We start from the raw sequence: 21,066 nt of genomic DNA on the forward strand, positions 1-21,066 counted from the left end.
TAAGCAGTGATTGTACTGAAACAGATTTGTTAATGTAACCTAGGTATCAAGTTCACCCATGAAATAGCAAAACTAAACTTGGACAGTTTTTAGATCTATCATTGCAAATTTCTTTTAACGAAATGTGCTGTATGCGCAGCCCAAGTTCAGAAAAATTTTAATCCACTAATAGTCGGGGCTGTCGTGTCTTAAAGGCGCTAAAGTGGAATCGTGCTGCCATTTATTAAAAGAGACCTTTTCCAATAAAGTACTTAGGTTAACTTCACTAGGCTTCCCAGAACTGGCTATCCCCAGAATGGCTATAGTTATACGAGTTGTAAAGGGTGCGCAATCATCATCTTGAAGAAACAGCCTGAACAGGGCTAAAAATTACTCTGCAGTTGTGCCTTACGTTGATCATTTTTCTCATGCATTGAAGACTGTTGGCAGCAGGTATGACACTGACGTTGCTTTCTGCACTCCTACAAAGATGCAACAGATCTTCGAGGACGTTGCGAAAAATTTTACTCCAAGAGAGACATACAATAGAGCTATGGTATGAAAGGAGACTCGAAGTTCGTAGAGTGCAGAGAAGGGGTTATTTATGGGCAAAGGCGTCGGCAGAAATATTTTGCAAGGGGGGGGGGGGGGGGGAAGCTTCTTTCTGAATTGCCAACTTTGCTCAGCACGCCATGGCAAAATAACATTGCTGGAGACAAGGGTGCATGGGCCCTGTGAGCTTAGTGCCCACCCATGGCATCATCACCATCTGTTGCATAACACTTACTTAGGGAAACATGAATGTTGTAAAAACAGGTGGCTGCATTAACACACGCCTGATAGATCATGAAAGTTCTCTGGGAAAAAAACTTTTATTTTCATTTGTCCACTCAATGCAAATCATGTCCTCATAATCCTGGATTCTGTGATAAACACATGCTTTGGGCTCGTAATGTGAAACTAAAAAATGACCTGAAAAGGGTGTTCTGTACAAGTACGTGCATAAAAAAGAGCACCAATTAACCTTCGATGGCGCTCACTGATTAGGAAATATCCTGTGTGTATTTGGTTTCATTTTTGATGATTATTTGTGCTTACATGTTTAGAACCTTTCAGAAATGAATCATTTGTGAGTAAGCGCTCGTTTGTTCTTTCTTTTTGTGTGTCCCCGTGTTTTGCACGTGCTACAGAAATTTCTAAGCATTAACTACTACCGATTTGCCAAGCAAAAAAGATGCTCTCTTTTTTTATTGCAAACATGATTACAAAAGATGCCAAAGTACATTCGCATGAGAAGAAAGTTCCCTCACAGTTGAAAAACAAAGAAACTGGGGGACTGATCACAAAAAATATACGGCTGGTAGTTTAAGCAGGCTGTTAAGGAAGAGTTTCAAGCGAGACGTTATTAGCATGAAAACGATGTTTTCGATATCAGTGATAAAATAAAAACGGACTTTGAGTAGTCATTGACAGCGTAAAGACGAAATAAGAAAGGATACATTTTACTAATATTGAATCAAAAGGCAGATGATTGTTGCTTCAAGCGAGGCCAGGTGTTCTTACAACATGCAGTGAGAAATTGAGGTTTTGTAAATAATAAAAACTGGATTTACTGCACGTGCGTGAGGAAGGCAACTGAACGACAGAGCATCTTTTAATTGAACGTGACGATATGCTCTTGTGCGTGTGCCAGGGCTCTAGCTTTCATGTAGCTGTGGATTTTAAGGACAACACTGGAAAAATAAACTGGCTGGTTATATGAATAATTGAACGAATGATTGGGTTATTGACTAGAGAACTGATGTTATTCGGCGATAAGGTATAGAAATTTGGGCTGTGATTTTGTGAGCTCTTTTTTATGGAAACTAAACTATAATTTAACTGGACAATACTAAGCAATAATAAGTCGATTGATCATCTATTTGACGTGGTTTGGAACAATCATGAGGTGTCGTCCAGACTCACGTTAAACTAAAACAATACAAATGAAGAATACAATACAGACACTCTTCAATAAAATCAAATAGAAAGAGTGAGAATGCACTGAAAGAAAGAAATCAGTGCAAATTGGAAGAATAAAAAGACAAGACAAGAACAATAAATTGGCAGTGAAAAATGAAGGAGAATATACACAACTATGTGGATGGTCCTGAAAAATGGAATAGGCAAAAATCTGTACATTGGGAAAAAAACCATCTCAAAACAGTGCAAAGCTGAGAGAAGAACAATGACAGTGGACTGGGAAAAAGACCAAGATCGTAAAAGTTAACATTATAGATACTTTGTATTCTGTGAACAGTAGAGTGTTGCAAGAAGTTAGCAGGTAGATGAAATGGTCGATTCTCTCTAATTAACTTACGTGGAATCCGAAGATTTACACAACTGACATAGGGAGGATATCATACCGTGAACTAGTTTCTAAAGAAATAACATGTGAAAGTGATTTCGTCGGAAGTGAAGTTGTGGCGATGATAATAACCTGGCAGTCTTGCAACATTATCCAGAGTCATTTCCACGAAACGATGATTGTATATGCTTATTAACTTTTTCTGGACGCGCTCAATGGCGTCACTTTCAGTTTTAACAATGTCATTTCACATCGCAGATGCACATTCAAGTTGTAGAAGACATAATGTGGTGTACACTTTGTGGAAGGCTGTAGGAGAACTGAATTCTCGGGAGATTCTGCAAGCACATCGAGAGAACAAAGGTCTCGCGTGCCAGTACGTTTAGTGTCAGCAGAAAATTTAAGCATGTTATCAAAAGGAACACAAAGATCTCTGAAATCATAAAGCTTACATAACGACATGGTATTCACAAAGTATGGAAATGACAACATGGCTGTTTCACGAGATATACCCATGTACTTGTTCTTTGAGGCATTCAGGGAAAGGTTATTGCTGTCACGCCATTCGAAAAAACACAAACCTTACTGAAGCAAGCGACAGTCATTAACTAAATAAATTTCCTTAAATATCCTTATCTCTTCTGCACACAGGAGGAAAGAAAAATAACGAATTGCAAAAGAAACGTCGTTGACATAAATTGAATATTTGGGCATGGCGAAATCCGTGGAAACATGGCTAAACGTTTTCTCTGCCTTGTGCAGGGCTTGCTGCTCTGCGTCCCCAACGTATCTCCTGGATCTACAACGGCCACCACTGGGTACTCGCCGCATTCGCACCACTTTCCTTTCTGCAAGTCACAGCCGCCCCACGTGGAACCATGTGACGTCATCCAGAAGCTGCTGCCGCCTGGCAGTGCTTGGTCTGTGACGTCATCCGATCATCGACTACTTAAAGACACCTGGAACCCCCCCTCCCTCAGTGGGCACGGCGAAATCTGTGGAAGCATGGCTAAACGTTTCCTCTGCCTTGTGCAGGTTAGTAGGGCGTACAGCTCATTTCGAAGCGGTTGCCGCTGTTTGTTTGTTATGCCGTGCCCACGGCAGTGTCGTAAAATTGCGTACGATTGTTTTTGTGCACTTCGGTTACTACTTTGTGGTGATGTCGAACAAAACCCCGGACCTACCAATCAAGACATGCTGGCTAAACTTTTAGAGGGTCAAAAAGCTCTCCGTAGTGATGTAGCAGACCTTACAACTAAAACGGAAAACATGTTAGCAGAGCTTACACGGCGTTTTTCAGAAATCGAGACCCATGTGGCTGAAATGAAAATTAAAAATTCAAAATTAGATGACCTGGACCACCTTCTTAAGGCCTACACAAACTCAATGAATTTCCAGGCCCGAAAGCTAACGGATCTTGAAGATCGAGGCAGACGTTCAAACTTGATTGTTTTTGGTATCCCAGAACAGCCGGAAGAAACTGAATCTGATCTTAAAAAGAAAGTCGCCTCTGAAACGTTCACAGCAAGCTCGGCGTTAAATGCACTTCTGTTGCCCGGATTCATAGGCTTGGAAGATCAGGCTCGAATAGGCCGATTATCTTGTATCTTTAGACTTCACCGAAAAGCTAGCTGTGCTAAAAAAGGCGAGCAACCTAAAGGGAACTAACATCTTTTTTCAGAACGACTACTCAAAGCAGACGTTGGCAAAACGTAAATTACTATGGGAAAGTGCAAAAGCCGACAAAGAACAAGGCAAGAAGGCATTTTTAGTGCATGATAAGTTGCGTGTAGGTGATGATCTGTTTATTTGGAATGACGTAACAAACAAACGTCAGTTAATTGGAAGCCGTCGGAGTGCCACGGCATCGCCTCAGTCTATCGGCAGTGCACCCGATAACGAAAGTACGGGTAGCAAGTGTTGACCAGCTGCGCAGAAGCAAGTTAGACAGATTAATATGAATGCTCGAAGCATCGGAAATAAAACCGAACAACTTGAGGCTGTACTCTTAGCATACAACCCTCATGTAGTTGTAATAACGGAAACGTGGCTCCACAGCGAAATGTGTGACCAAGACTTAGTGCCTCCAGCTTATGAAATGTACCGCAGAGATAGGGCCTCAAGAGGTGGTGGAGTTGCAGTACTTGTTAAAACAGGAATTACTGTCACCCGTTTACCTGACGTTGAAAGTACAGAAAGCATATGCCTGAGGCTTTCACTCTTCAATAAGTGTTTTGTATTGTATGCAGTGTACAGGCCGCCGAATTCGTTGCCGGATTATTTGTTTAACTTGAAAACCCATATGGAAAATTACAGTAATCAAAAGCTAATTGTCATCGGCGACTTCAATCTGTCTAATATTGACTGGAACCAAATGCAGTCGACATCAGATTTTATTATTGCAAATATACTGTTCGATATAATGCTTTCCCACAATCTCGCCCAAATTCTTCAGCAACCGACACGTGTTGGTAATGCTTCGCCCACGTTACTAGATCTTGTGTTCATGCATCGCACTATTCTTAATTGCTGTGTTTGTGCTGAACCCGGCTTATCTGATCACGACATGGTCACAGTTTCTTTTTCCTTGCATTGTAATCGCTCCAATAGCCCACCCAACTCTAAACAGGTCAAAAATTTTTCCCGTGCTAACGATACGTGCATCCAAGATTATCTTGAATGTGAATTGGTGAATTTTGATGGCGACGACGCTGCTGTTCTCTGGGATAAGTTTAAGAAACTATGCTTCCACTGCATTGAACGGTTTGTACCAAACAAAACAAAAAAAAAACCCCCAAAGTTCACACCATGGATCACAAGGCCAATAATACAAATGAAGCGTAAAGCCAAGCGCTATCGGAAAAAAGGTGCTCCCGCTAACATTCTCAGGAAAATTCGTAACTCCCTCTTCGAAGCTTATAAAAGTGCCAAGAATTTTTATTTTACTGTCAAGTTACAAAACTTCATCAAAGAGGACCCTAAAAAATTCTGGTATTTTATTAAGGACCGTAAAAGCTCTGTAAATCAAATCAAGTTTAACGGCACTATAATTGACAATCCCCAAACGATCGCGAAAAATTTCAACGACTATTTTCATAGCGTTTTTTCAACTGCTACCCTGCCTGTCTCAATTAGCATTGACGCTTCTGATTCACATCCTAACCTCCTTTCATTCGATGGTTTCCTAAATTTACTGCTGTGATTAAAAGTTAAATCAACCCCTGGACCAGACAACATACCCAATGCATTTCTCCGGCGATATGCCGAAATATTGGCCAAGTACATTGTTGTGATCTTCCGAGCCTCAATAAGTTCAGCAACTTTACCCATCGATTGGAAATCGGCACGTGTTCTGCCCTTTGTGAAAAAGGGGGACCCAGAGTGCAAACCAAACTACCGTCCAATTTCTATGACTTCCGCATGTTGCAAAATGCTAGACCATATAATTGCCACTCGTATAAACAGCTTCTTAGATGATAACCACATTTTATCTCCCTTTCAGCATGGATTTAGAAAACGGTTTTCCACAGTCACCCAGTTGGTCTCAGTTATTCATCACATTGCTTCTATTTTAGACAAAACTGGTCAGGTCGATGTACTGTTTTTAGATTTCAGTAAAGCCTTCGACCGTGTTCCCCATAACAAGCTCATCGAGAGATTGCAGACTATAGGGCTTCCAAACTACCTAGTATCCTGGGTGTCTGCTTACCTGAACGGCCGGAAACAGTATGTCGACGTCTGTGGACAGACATCACCTCATCTCCCAGTAGATTCCGGCGTACCGCAGGGTATTGTTCTAGGTCCGCTGCTGTTTATAATTTATTGCAATGATATTGTTAATGCTATTACTGATCCGGTTAAAATAAGACTTTTTGCAGACGACTGCATTATTTTCACAGATGTACACTCGCCAGATGACCAGGTCGCTCTCGACACTGCCCTTAACAATATTCTTTCGTGGTGTAACAAATGGGGCATGGTGCTCAATTTCGGTAAATCTGTTTGCCTTCGAATTTCTAACAAGAAAAATCCCCTTCAGTTTTTCTATTCCTCCAAAAGCCAACCCTTAAAAAAAGTCAGTCAATACAAATACCTAGGTATAACGATAACGAATAAGTTGTCCTGGAATGCACACATTGCCGATCTTTCGTCATCGGCTTTCCGTAAACTGTGTCTTTTATGGCACAAACTCAGAGACGCCCCGTCGCAAGTGAAACTATTAGCTTATAACACTTTAATGCGTCCAAAGCTTGAATACGCTTGTATTGTATGGGATCCGCATACTAAGTCTAACATGTATTCCCTCGAAAAGATTCAAAGACGAGCAGTGCGTTTTATTTACTCGAAGTATGGTCGTGGTACATCAGTTACTGAACTAATGCGAGATAACGAATTCCAGACGCTACAATCGCGGCGCCAGCTTCTCCGTCTAAAATTCTTGGACTCACTAATTAACAATAAACTTGGGCTAGACCCATCACATTACGTTACCCCAGTTTCGACCAGGCAAACTCGTCATTCTCATGTCCGATCTTTAACTCCGTATTTTGCGCGGACAGATTTATTTAAGTTTTCTTTTTTTCCGAGAACTGTAACAAAATGGAATAACTTGCCTTCTGATTTCCTCCAAACCTTCGATCTTGATGAACCCAATGTTTAATTCTGTGAATCTTGACCCCCCCCCCCTCCCTATATCGCTTGATTTTTTTGTTTTGATGTTTCTCTTCTGCTCGCTCTCCTCTTACACAGATGTATTTTAGTGAAGCTGTGTCACTCATGTACTAATCTTGTGGTTGTGTTTGTGCCCCTCCTGCTTGGGCCTTTCTGGCCTGCAGTATTTAACAAATAAAATAATAAATAAATAAATAAATAAATAAATATAAGAGTGGGCCTAATACCGACCCCTGAGGGGCCCCACTAGAAACTTTGTGCAAGGAAAATATAGTGCCATTTACGGTGAGGTAACATGATCTACTAGGCAGATAACTATGCAAAATATTCACAACAGATGAGTCAACATCAAAGTTTGCAAGCTTAACCAAAAACAGTGAGCGGCTGACTACGTCAATAGCCTCGCTCAGGTCACAGTAAACTACGTCACACTGTCCTCTCTGGGAGATAGGTAGGCCAATTTGCGTCATGAAACTAGCAAGATTGGTGGTAGCTGAGTGGCCAAGAATAAACCTATGTAGATTAGAAATCAATAACTTCTCGCTAACATACAGTATGCTGTGAAAAACCAAATCAAACTCTTCAATGTGGTACACAGTAGAAAATTAGAAACATCAGTTTTGCAGACCGACTAAAATATTGAAAAAAAAAACACTTTTCCACGTGCTAGGAATCGTGGAAGCATTCAGACAGTAATAAATATTGTGGTGAGTAGAGGGGCAAATATACTACCATAAGCATTTAGTATTGTGGAGGGTATGCCATTTGGGACACATAATAAGGATGTTTTGAAGCACCTGAGTCATAAGCAGGTCAGATTTTCACCCAGCGACAGACCACTAGATTGGCTAGTTGCCTTGTGCTGTGTTCGTATCTGAGTGGCGAAATTTCAGGCATTACAAACGGATGAAAATGCGTAGCAAAACAGTCGGCGATGGCATGCACTTTGATAGCGTCCGAGTCCAGAAGACTGAAAGACTCCCAACGTTCGCTAGACCATTTGCCTACCTACTTCCGCAGCTCTGCTGGCTTTTCAGAAAGACATTATTATTATTATTATTATTATTATTATTATTATTATTATTATTATTATTATTATTATTATTATTATTATTATTATTATTAATATTATTATTATTATTATTATTATTATTATTATTTAATTAATATTATTATTACTATTATTATTAATAATATTATTGAGCTTTGCAGAGCGTACGTCACAGCAGCTCCCATTCATTCAGTTGTGCAATATAAGTATTTGTGGATCACCATATGAAATCACATCACGTGGCGGGCGCACATTTCGTCAATCTGCCCTCTTGCTTTTCGGAAACTGTTATTCGAAGAGGAAGCTCGCAAAGGCTACGGTGAATATTAAACTTCAAGCGTATAATGCGATTATCAAGCATAAATTGAAGTATTCATTTGTGGTATGACAACGGTACGCGAAAATGCATATGCAAAGCTTAGATGTGCTATACAAAAGTAAGCCAAGAGATTTATATTTAATAAATACAACAGACCAGCTCCCCAAACTCAACTCACGAGAGCTTAAAATTTATACCACCACAAGCTATCCAGACAAAAATCTGTCGACTTCAGTTTTAGCGTAAGCTAAGTATGTCTGCACCTTCTTATTTGACAGCCACTGCTGGCAGAACTACGCCCAATACTCACAAACATACCCTTCACTAATGTTTTGCCAGAACAGAAGCATTCAAAGAGAGTTTTTTCTCCGCAGTGGTTCGTATAGGAATATTCTGCCCAAATTAGATTAGACGATTTTCAGAAGCAGTTGAAGATCAGTCACGTTGGATATTGAATCGCTGAGACTGTTATATAACCTATTGTGCGAGTGTCGTATTGATTCCGTCTCTTCTTTCTTTGTTTAAAAATGACTCTATAGCAAAAAAGATGTATTGCATGCAGTGCTGGTAGTGCATTTGATTGATTGATTGATATGAGGGGTTTAACGTCCCAAAACCACCATATGATTATGAGAGACGCCGTAGTGGAGGGCTCCGGAAATTTCGACCATCTGTGGTTCTTTAACGTGCACCCAAATCTGAGCACACGGGCCTACAACATTTCCGCCTCCATCGGAAATGCAGCCGCCGCAGTCGGGATTCGATCCCGCGACCTGCAGGTCAGCAGCCGAATACCTTAGCCCCTAGACCACCGCGGCGGGGCAGTGCTGGTAGTGCAATCAGGTATTTCTGTGCTGTTATCCTTCATTTTATAAGCGCACTCCTGCCTGGGCCATGTTGGCCCACTGTATCGTGAAATAAACAAAGTACAAGAAATGCTCGTTCATGCATGCATCTAATGTCATCGAAGAAACTCGAATGTCAGGCGAATGCCACTACAGCACTCGCTTGATGTGATATTGATGCTTCGATTCGCGTGAGAAACATGAGTGGAAGGCGAAAACCATTTTTTTTTTATTTTGGGTCAATTGCATTGATACGTATGGGTGGACGAATAGTGAAATTTAGAACCGAAATGAACACGAATAGAATAGCGGTCATACTGAATTGAATATCAATACGAATCAAACATTATTCAAATAGTTTTAGAACTGCAAGGCAGCTGTTTCATTGAGAGGACTAAAATTTCAAATCGCAATATTTCAGAGAAATATTAACAAACTTTAGTAAAGTAACATTGCCTTCAAATTTATCCGAAGAAAAATACCACAATTATGAAACTGATGTAATCTCAGACACAGTAACTACTATAGAGCCTTTATAGTACTTTATAACTTGAGGATAAATACAACAGGTGCTTTGGTATATGAAGTGGTACCTAGCGCTTTCCAATAAATACTAAGGCCAAGACGTTAAATATTATTTCATGAATGAACATCGTCAATATCGCAATAATGATGTTAGTTCGAGGACACAATCTCTTTGGAGACATTGAAGTGTAAAGTAAGGACTCCTTCATCACGTTACTAGTGAAGTTTTGATAGACCCTTAAAAGTTTCAACTGTGTGAATTGCGGCAGTGCGCTGTTTGAGAGAAAAAAAAAACGATTCTTTGCTCTTCTGAAGCGTCGTCTCTTTGGGGTTTTCGCGTCGGGTACTTGAAAAATGTACAATATTTCAAACAATACTCTATTTGTTATTTCAAATTTTCAAATGTTCGCACACCCCCAATCGATAAAACATTGTTTAAACAGCCTATTTTTCAAGGTTCAATACAGAAAAAAATGTATTCAAATACCATCGCTCTCATAGTCGAGACCTTAATTTCCACGCGTACTCCAGCGTATTACATAGCGTAAATCCAGCTTGGTGCGTCTGTTTGCATATTACTCCAAAACTCACTGCATGTTGGGTACACACTATACATGTGTTTGATAGTCCTTAGCGTGTTTTTTATTATTCATGAAAACTTTGTTTTTAACTCACAGATTCACTCTTAAGCCACTCAAATATAGATGCATGCAGGTATAAAACGGCAACTCGGCTTTCTCTGGCAGGGATGTGCTGCAGATGCTGCCACGGAGGCAACAAAGTTTGTGTATTGAGCTCAGTTTTATATGGCTTTTTTATGTGCTAGGTATATTTTTCGTGCCACTCGGGAAATGGCGCATAACCCTTCTCTTCCTGCTGTGCATCTTGGGCCGCTTATAAATGGTGCTTGACTGGAGCGAGTGCTCTACCTGACAAGACAATGCCGTTAGCATGAAGCGTGGGGATAGATGGAGTCCCGCAGCGTCCGCCTCGACTTCCTGCGCGTGCGATATGCAGGGCGGCACTTTCTTGCACAGTGCCTTAGTCGGGTACTTGTGCTCGCTGCGCCATCGCCCGATCACGACGCACGCGATGGGCCAACGTTGCTGCAAGGCAGCGTGGCAGGATTACGCACAGACGCCACTTGAATGCGAAACTTGCGGTAGCCGCACTAAGCAGCTATCGGGTAATCTTGCGATACGCTAGACAGAGCAACACGGCACCACCACCTGCCAGGAGTGACAGCGGCAGATGCTCGCTGATGACGTTGCGGCTCTTCGGCAGTTGCTTCTAGGTGAGCCTGGATGGGGAAATAGACAAAAGGACCATCATAAATCACCTCGCCATCGCTTACTTGTCACATTTTCTGAAGTGGAGATATAATGGGAAGATAGTATCCATAACAATACACGTGAAATTTTCGCTCCGTTGAAAGGGTTTCTGTACAGACAGGTAGGCAAAGAACTTTATTAATTTCCAGAGACGGTGTTCAACCCCCCTTATTGGGCAACACCGGTGGACCACTCCCACGACGGGACGGGGAGGTTAAACTCCACGGCTATGTCGTGGGCCCTCTGGATGGCCCTAAGCTGGTCTCCTTGGTCGTGGCTTGTGAGGAGACAGTTCCAGTCCGCCTCCGTAGAGGGAGACTCACTGCTCTCGCGCAAAGCAGGGCATTGCCACAGCATGTGTTGGAGAGTACATTTGGGATGACCAAAGCGCGGGCATCCCGATCTATGCCATCTATGTATTTAGAGCAAGTTAAAGGCGATGTATACGCCTCCGTCTGTAAGAGTCGAAGAGTTATGGACTGAGGTCTAGTTAAGTGTGGGTGCGGGAGTGGGTATTTCCGCCGCTCCAACTGGTAGTGTTTTCAAATTTCATTAAAAGTTAGCAACGGGTCTCTGAAGAAACAAGTGACGTCCTCAGCCTTCGAGAGGTTCTCCCCGGCGTGGAATCTGAGACCTCGCGCCCGGGAGTGAGCCAACTCGTTGGTATTAAGGATGGTTCCGTGTACGTGTCGGCCAACGTGTGCCGGGAACCAGATTATGTGTTTTTTGCCTGACCAATTGGCAGCAGAGAGAACGCGCGCGGCTTGCCGACAAACTGAGCCCGTCATGAAGGCCCATGCAGCTGCGCGCGAATCCGTGTATATGGCGGTGCGATCGGTGGCAGTGAGAGCTAGTGCCACAGCGACCTGCTCGGCGCGATCAGCGCTTGAATTTAATAAAGTCATAGACGACAAGTGTTCGCCTTTGAGTGTTGTAACCACTGAGACAAAGTGGTCCGTCTAGCCGTACTGCGCTGCGTCTACGAAGGCCACGTTATCCTCCATAGCGGCTGCGGTACTGAGTAGGGCTCGCGCCCGTACCTGTACAACCAGCTGAGAATTCATTGTGAAAGTGTGGGTTTTAGCCCTGCCTTTTGAAAGAATGCAATCAGGTAAAAAAGTATTGCACAAAAGAGTGATAACCGACCACACGAAAGTGCGATCTTTAAGCCATTCAGAGAATATGCGCGTGTTTTCTTCGTTCATCTCCCTATTTACAAAAGAAACGGGTTATCTGTACAACTATTTTTTTTCTGTGTGTGCCTGTTCTAATTTTTTAAGGTCTTAAAATGAACTAAGAATACAGAACATAAAAAAAAAACTAGGAATTCTATGAAATATCTCTAACAAGCATAAAAATGCTTGGAGAGTTCGTAAAAATAAATCTTTTTGAAAACAGTGCAGAAGACGGGCACGAAGAAGGAACGCAATGCACGCCTCTTTTCATTCCTTCTTTGTGTCGCGCCTGCTGCGGAGTATGCTAGAATAAGGCACTTGTATTGTCTGTGGGGTTATGAGAGCAACAGGGTGTTCGGTCATGTTTTAAATGCGGATTCATTTTTTTTAGTCGGGGCATGTCAAGCGTCTGTCGGTGCCCGCGCCCCAGGAGGTGTTATCTCTCCGCTCTCACTCCCTCTCCCATAGCAACAGCTACAGGGGCGTGCGCTTATCCTCGCCCCTACTGACCGGAGCAGGTGGTGCGAGTGGAGTAGATGTGAGTGGATGGATGGATGGATGGACATGGCTGTACCATTTAGATCAGGCGGTGGCTAGCGCCACTAAGCCGTAATACTTAATGAACCGAAAACTAGATTTGTTTTTTTTCCTTTAAATAGTGAGATTGATGATTCCTACTTTGCAGTGAAGGTTCTAATTTTCACTCGTGCCTTGACTTTAGCCACCAATCAGATAACCTTCTTCTAGTTATTTCTACCCGCTTAAAGTCTATTTTGCCCTCCCTGTTCCTAAACCCCAGTGCTTTGAAAAACTCTGCGCCATCATCCTGAAATATAGGATGAAGTCCTTTACAGAACATTATCAAATGTTCGGCAGTTTCTTCTTCCTCTCCACACGCACTGCATCCCGTGTCTACCCAACACCACCTAGACTATTGTGAATAGTCTAGGTGGTGTTGGTCTACCCCTTCGTATTGGGCCCGATATGTCTTGGTTCGCAATACTCCCGTCCTGGCCTCAAACAGTAGAGAACTACCCCGAGTATTATCATAGATCCTTTTTTTGGTAATTTCCTGCCTAAAAGTTCGATAGGTCTCTAGTGCGGACTTCTTAATCATGCCAATTCTCCACATATCGGTCTCAGCTTCCTTTACCTTCTTCTTAACCGATAATTCTTTTTGGTTTGGCCACCTGCTGTTTTCTAAGTATTTACCAGTCGATTTTCTGGTTCGCTTCCTCCATTTTAATGAAGTAAGTGGAGAGGAGAAGCGCTCTCTGGCGTGTGAAGGCGCTGGCATCGCGGGAGCTCGGCGGAGCTCCCGTGTTTGTGGAGAGAGTGTAAGAGAAAGTAGGTCTGGTACTTCGCCACTGCTTCGCTCGCCATTTGCTCTTTCCTCCCTACGCCCTACTCTCTTATCCCCCAGCTCATATGTATATATAAATGGAGTAAAGCGCGTGCCTCATTTTCGACTGTTCGCTGGCTGATGACTGTGTAAATTAATGGTTACGGTACACATCCTCATCTAGTCAGTAATTTACTCTCTTATAATTACTACGCTGTGTACTGTCAGCGCAAGAAATGCATTCACAGTTTGTGCCGATTTTATTCGGGGAGGTGGGGGCAATTTCGTTCTCTATCGTGACGTACGCTATTGTTCCGTAGTAATTACAACACTGCTTATGAATTATACTAAATATAAAGAAACTGGAGCATAACCGGCCTTAGCTGTGACACCGTATACGCCTCTCGCGAAAAGTGTCCCGTCTGAGTAAGAATCTGACGCGGTCACTTGAGCATCACTTAAGACGACCCGAAACCAACATCTCCTTCTTTTTCTCCTCAGTCGATGTACTGGATCTCCCCTTCCCCTCTCCGAAAGATTTCTGCAGCTATCGGAGTATTCACACGCGGCTGAAATCATCGGTGGATACGCGGACGTTATAGATTAGTAAATGGGCGCTACCCCTCTGGACCCACTCACCGACTAGAGCTGGGGTGCTAATCCCTGAAGTTGTTGTCATCTGATTGGTAGTCCACGCTTCTACACCAAGCATTTCTCCCCCGGTTGAGTACCCATTAACACAAAGTTATGTTATGACATCATCACGGGACGTCATACATTTTAGCTATTCGTGACGTGATGATGTTATATTTTGACGTCATCACGTGATGACCAGTTTTTGTGTTACTCATGGCCAGGTCGCTGCCGCGGATAGTCAATTCTCGCATCAAATGCTGAGACATCTAAGGTTTTAACCTTAAAAAAAGCCAGGCCTGTGCGGAATGCCCAGCACTCTCACAGCGAAAGCTAGAAGAGCGGCCTCTTAGAGCCTTTCCTTGACACACTTTCAGTAACTGTTCCAGGCAGACTTGCTGAGTACCCACTACGCCACGAATATTCATAATTTTTGTCTAGTAGGCTAGCATTCACTCGGCTATCTTTATCCTTCTTCGAAGAAGAGTGGCATCCGCTACACACTTACTAGGAGTTGTGCAATATATTTATGCAGTGACTGACGATGATGAAGAATTATTCCTGAAGTGCGCTTGCGCGACAGGTAATAGGTGAACAAGAAATTGTTTCTTATTGGGTTGGATAATTGGACGACCCACTTTTTATGGAATTCGCATTTTATGACGCTTATTTGTTCCTTTGATGCTCGAAAACGCTTTATTACTCATAATATAGCGATTACTTTCCCGACATGAAGCCTGCCTAAGGGCAGTTTTGAAATTATATTCAAGTACCGACGTAGCTCAGTGGTAGAATACTGAGCTTGCGCGTAGCGGACCCGGGTTTTGAAACGCATTGTGTTCTTGTTTTTATTCACTAACTTTTTTCTTATTTCTTGCTATATTGGTTACGGACAACGGCGGTGGTGGCGGACAACTACGGCGCCGCACTTGACCTTTGTTCTGATCTTATAGCAGCTTTCGCTGTATTATGTTTTCTTGTTAGAGTTTTGTCATTGGTTCACACCGCTTACGTTGTGCTGTTTAATTTTAGGATTGAGGTGACTGCGCACAAGCATGAAATAAACTTTATGCAAATATATTCTCTTTTTTGCGGTAAAAAATGCCTATTCCCGAATTACCTTCCTGTTTAAGCATTTATGTATGTACATATACTGATATCACGGGAGCTCAAGCGTTGTTATTTGCGTTCAATCTTCATCGTTTCAACGAATATGACGGGATCCCCTGGAAGTAGATCACAATATGCACGCGGCGCATGTCGCGTCGTTTAGAAGTCTCGGGAAGAATGACGAAGACGGATAACACCCCTTGTTTTGAAAAGTGGGCCAAGGTCGAGTATACTCGTCAATTATGTGTTCGATATAATTCGGATGTGATGGCATCCACCAGAAGAGAACCACACTATATACGCGGCGCATGTCGCGTCGTTTAGTAGCTCTCAGGAAGAATGACGAAGATGGATAACCCTCTCTTTTTCGAAAAGTGGGCACTGTTCGAGTACCCGACGATTCTCGAACAGCATGGGGCAGAGCAGAAACCAACTCTAATGTGTGAAGAAATGCAATAGCTCTCACATTGTCTACGTCTCTTTCTTTTGTCTCTGTTCTTGGCGCTAAGATTTCGAATAAATTTAATTTATTTCGTAAACCATCCTTTAATTGCCACCTGTATTCGCACCCAAAAGTGCAAGAAGAGACACTGCTCTCCAGAAAGTCCCATAACAAAGAATGTTGCACCCCCGTCGATGAATGGGGGATCTGAGTATAGGACGCACCTGCTGTGTCAGGGCTCGAGAGTGCGAAACTTTATTAATTTGTCTAAAATATGACCCCGGGTCCGCAAGTAAAGTTCGTTCAACGGCAATATAGCCGAATTCAGTTACAATCATGGTCAAGTGCTACTAACATTTTGTTGTTATAACCTATAATTGCTTTAAACAGTTTGCACGAAAAAAAGCTATTAAGGTAGATGACAGGCTGTTGTTAGAAAACTATAATATCGCACTAGATATGCCAACAGGCGTCGCTGATAAAGATAGCAATGCAGCCAATTTTTCGTACATGCTTGGAAATTTCGACACTTTCACGGGTTGGCCCCAAGTCACAAAGAGCCATTGTATGATGACGTCTAATGTTGCGAAACTTTTCAAATCTAAATTTTTTTTACTCAGACTGTTGGCCCAAAAATGTATTAAACGAAGCCACTGGCGTTCCCCCACTGTAGCAAATTTCATAAGTCAGCTTTGCCGCAACGCCACACCGCCATGCAATATTGCATGCTGCAAATCCAAAGCAGTGCGGGGGGAGGGGGGTGCTATTTGCGGGGGTTCAGCAGCTTGAATTTCTTGAAGGATATCGCATTCTATTACCTTTCTACACAGACACCAAACAGCCAGAATTCGTTGTTTTAACCGGTAAATAAATATGAAGGCACTGCTGTAAGCCAGTTATTTCACATAGAAAACATACGAAAGTTGAAGGTGCAGCAACTTCTCATTGTTAAAACAAATATATTGCTAAAACAGTAGCATTCTAATTGGTTTCCACTGTATTATTTGTTCAGAAGTCTGTTTGCCTGAAAAAAGACTCGTTATTTTTAAATATTCATTAAACTGACGTTCGTATATGTGAGAGTTCACTCTAGTTACCGTAACCTGCATAAAGTAAAAAAAATCTCCATTACCATTCAACATCCAATCAAGACTGGCGTTACTTCGTCTATTTCGCAAGTAACGGCATCATAGGAATAATAGTGCAACACCGCGAAAAATTTGACAGCATCGTTATATTCGATGGTCCGATTTCCTTCCTGTTATAGCATTTTCCACTTACCCCACTGTTACAATGAGGCATAGTGGAAACGTAAGGACATTATATCGTGAAGTTTTAACAGTCTGTCGACTTTGCTTGCATCCTATGTTACCGTATTCTGATCGAGGATGTGCTTCTTCACAGATTTACGCGCTAACTATGCGTGAGACCAAGGCTGAGATTTCTTATCTTGCATGGTGCACCTCCTACGTTCGCGGAGCTACCCCGCCACGGTGGTCTAGTGGCTAAGGTACTCGGCTGCTGACCCGCAGGTCGCGGGATCAAATCCCGGCTGTGGTGGCTGCATTTCCAATGGAGGCGGAAATGTTGTAGGCCCATGTGTTCATATTTGGGTGCATGTTAAAGAACACCAGGTGGTCGAAATTTCGGGACCCTCCACTACGGCGTCTATCGTAATCATATGGTGGTTTTGGGACGTTAAACCCCACAAATGAAATCGTTACGTTCGTGGAGCTAAAAGTTACTTCTTTTAGGGGCGAAGCTTCTTGAGGTGTGGATCGCTCCCTTCTTTGCAGTAGTAGTATATGTAGCCACATCTAGTGTATGAATTACTGAAAGATGGTGCTGTTTGTATATGTCCTCGAAAATAATATCACTGGATCACGTTAGAGGTTTTCGTTTAGTTGCCAATATCGTTTAATTGGTGACTGGACAGAGACAGACAGACAGACAGACAGACAGACAGACAGACAGACAGACAGACAGACAGACAGACAGACAGACAGACAGACTGATGGATGGACGTACAGACAGACAGACAGACAGACAGACAGACAGACAGACAGACAGACAGACAGACAGACAGACAGACAGACAGACAGACAAACTGATGGACGGATGGACAGATGCTTCGCTGCACTCATTATCTTTCTCTCCATAGACATGTTACATTTTTCGTTTTGTATGAAGAATGAAATGGTCTCCGTTAGATTTAAGGATTTTTGAAGCAAGCTTCCGAACATTCGCCCTTAAAGTCATCTTTCTTTTTTTTTCGTACTAGCTGCATAAGGCTCCCAGTGCATGCTTCATTCAACAGGTGGCTGAAAACTGACACTATGAAAATGTTCGACCTCGTGTTTTCTTTACCCACCCACCAGTATACGCTCAAACCGACATATGAAGCACGGCTAGATGTCAATCCTCTTTCAATTTGTCTATAGAACCCGAAGGAAGCCTTCTTTTTCCTGTCTCATATTTCCAGCGTAATGGGCAAAGGATGTCTTGAAAAGAGTGCCTTTGTTTCAACGTCAAGTCCCCGCTCACGCTTATTCAGCCTCTAGACGTTTGCATAAATACCATGCTCATGCATGCATGCATACGCGAGAAGCTGCAGCTTTTTATGCTCGTGACTCAAGTACAGCGGATCTCGGGGTGTGACAGACGCATATTCCGACCACGGCGCAGTAAAACACAGCTCCCGAATGTCCTACGCGAACCCGATGTTTTTCTTTCCCACGCTCTCTTTCTCCCCCGAATTTTTCGCGTCGTATTCGTATTTTCCTGTCTATTTATCTAGGGAACATCCTCCGTTTTTTCTTCGATGGAAGGCTTTCTATTGAAGCGAGATTCCCTTCATGCATTTTTTACGAAAGAAGAACCCGTTTTTCAAGAACCTGGCTCATTTTGTCGAAGTAGCACGAAAAAAAAAATATGTTTACAAATTTTTATTTTTCAAATTTTCGCTTCAGCATCATCGAAACTTAACTTTGACGGCGTATTTGTAAATACTAGTTTCATCGATGGTGTCCGCTCTTCGCGGACACTAATGGTAGTTGCCCGAAGATTTCAAATCAATGTAACGGGAATGCTCTGCGACTTCTGCTCAGTACTCAGCGATTTTCTGCACAACTTTAGAGCAAACCTCCTGAAGTATAAAATTTCCTAACGCAAACTGCTCGAGGTGTTATCTTCATTAAGTCAGGTAGATCAATTGTTATCTTAATAAAGGTGGTCGCAGAGCAAAATGACACACATGATGAGTGTTTACATATATGAACGAGTCAAAAGAAGGAAACTTAGAAGCTGGACTACTTTTTGCTGAACTAGTTGGTTCACCATAGTGAGAAAATTTTTCAGACTCCCAAAACACCACAAGAAGAATGTGGAAACACAAAGAGCGTCCCCTACGTGTCCTCCCCCTTAGAGACAGTTACGGGGCTCACTTTTCTCTTCTTTTCATTTATAATCACTCCGCCTTCCCCGAACGTTTTTCTTGTGGTGTATTAGGCGTCTGAAATTTTCTTACATTATTAAAAGAAGGTCTTGATGTTGCATCATCCTTGAAGTATCCACGGCCCTAACACGTCATTTTTGGAACAGTTGATGCACTTCTGCACCATTACTGCCCAACTACAGAAACAATAACTGCATTGACTGTTTCTTCTGTTTGTTCGTTGGTCTCCACTTTGACAAGGGCTTGTAACTGGTGCAATCCAATCCTGCATTGTCATTCTGCAGTTCCACTCGTACGTAAGTGACGATAGGGCCGCTTGTAGCACACAGGGCGAAACAGAGGCGCAACTTCATCAATTACTCACTGTATGATAGTTTAGGACAAACATGGTGCATATATGTCGCGTTTGGAAGATGTGCTACTTGGCATTTTTTCACGCTAATTATTGTGCTTCCAATACATCATTTTCACTGGTATTGCGCACCACGACAGAACACACACAAAGGAGAGATGCACACACACACAGCGCAATGCCTTAGCAAAGTTCATTTCCAATACAGATGCCATGTATTTCGGAGAATTTCACCTTCTAAACTTTTAAGCATGGTATGGTCAATGGTTTCACCCTAATACTGATGCTCTCTTTGATTATTTCTATCCAATTGTCCCTTTCTTCCCGTGCAGGGTAGCGAACAGATGCATGCCTCGTCAACTTCCCTCCCTTTCTTTCCCCTCGTCCTATGCATTGGTCCTATCACCGATACCGCTACCATGTCCAAAATGTTTCTGAACAATACAATCGGGCTTATTGACAAGATTTTAAAGCTACAAAGATCACTAAACAAGCAAAGCAATGAACGGTAAAGGTAGATACAAATGATCTCGCTATTTGCTCATAGTGTCCATGTCAACATTATCCTGCGCCCAGAAAGTTGAGAAATCTGAAACTGCGAAGTCTCACTCAGAGTGAAGCCTAGCAGGCAATCTCGAAGACGAACTCCATAGCCTTTTTCCAAAACTGGTTAAGAGTAAAAAAGAAAAAAAAGAAAGAAAGAAGGAAAAAGCAATGAAATAAACAAAGAAAGAACAACAGAAAAAAAGAAACATTTAAAATCGGTAAAACGGGAATATAAGGGCGAGTGAAGTGTAAAAAAACAAAAAATAAAAAAACAGGCACCAGCCATTTCAAGACGGTGAAGGGTCCTGGCCCCTCAGGTGGTGAAATACTATCCGGCTTCTCCTACATCACGGCCAGCTGTCTTTCTTCCGCCGTAAAAGCAAAGGGACCCGATTACACCCAGAGTGTAACGGAGTGGATCATGGGGGCACGAAAAGAACAGGTCAAACATAATGGAGTGCGGCTGCATAGATAAAAGGACGCGGCACGAAAGAAAACACTGAAACACGAGAAGACAGAGCCCGCGACGGGGTTTCTAGAATAGAAGTTAGAAAAGCGAGAAGAAGACAACGATGGAATACGCGCGGGGGAATGATAGGATGGAAGCGGGCATCGGGAGCGAGGTGACGCCACGAGAGACGAAATAGCGGAGGCAAAAGAAAGGTTGGTGAAAGGTTTTCACGACGTGGTGTTGCGGGAGAGGTCAAACCCCACGACGACTGTCCTTCTGTCATGGCCCACTCTGTTTGAAATGGAAGGACGCGCTCGTGATTTCTTCATTCTATCTGCGTGATTCGTGTTCCCACAGCGTTAAGAAAAGTGCTCCAGATGGTGACCTTGGTCAAAAAATTACCTTCTTTTTTATCAGTAAATTTCTCTTTGCTGAGTGCATAATGCGAGTCCAGTATTTGGCTTTCCTTGCGGGGCCATAGGTCGTCAAGAGT

General features: G+C 42.7%; 1 protein-coding gene across 5 annotated transcripts in view; it reads left to right on the forward strand.

The window, feature by feature from the left end:
- Positions 1–2,750: 2,750 nt before the first annotated feature.
- LOC142788397 (uncharacterized) overlaps positions 2,751–21,066 on the forward strand; it is a 192,884-nt gene continuing 174,568 nt past the window's right edge. For all 5 annotated transcript variants that reach the window (XM_075884952.1, XM_075884951.1, XM_075884955.1 and 2 more), the window contains exon 1: positions 2,751–3,361. In XM_075884952.1, the coding sequence (XP_075741067.1) occupies positions 3,059–3,361 (303 nt within the window). In that variant the 5' untranslated portion in view covers positions 2,751–3,058. The remainder of the gene's footprint in view (positions 3,362–21,066) is intronic.

Source organism: Rhipicephalus microplus, chromosome 2 (assembly GCF_043290135.1).
Source record: "Rhipicephalus microplus isolate Deutch F79 chromosome 2, USDA_Rmic, whole genome shotgun sequence".
Taxonomy (NCBI): Eukaryota; Metazoa; Arthropoda; class Arachnida; order Ixodida; family Ixodidae; genus Rhipicephalus; species Rhipicephalus microplus.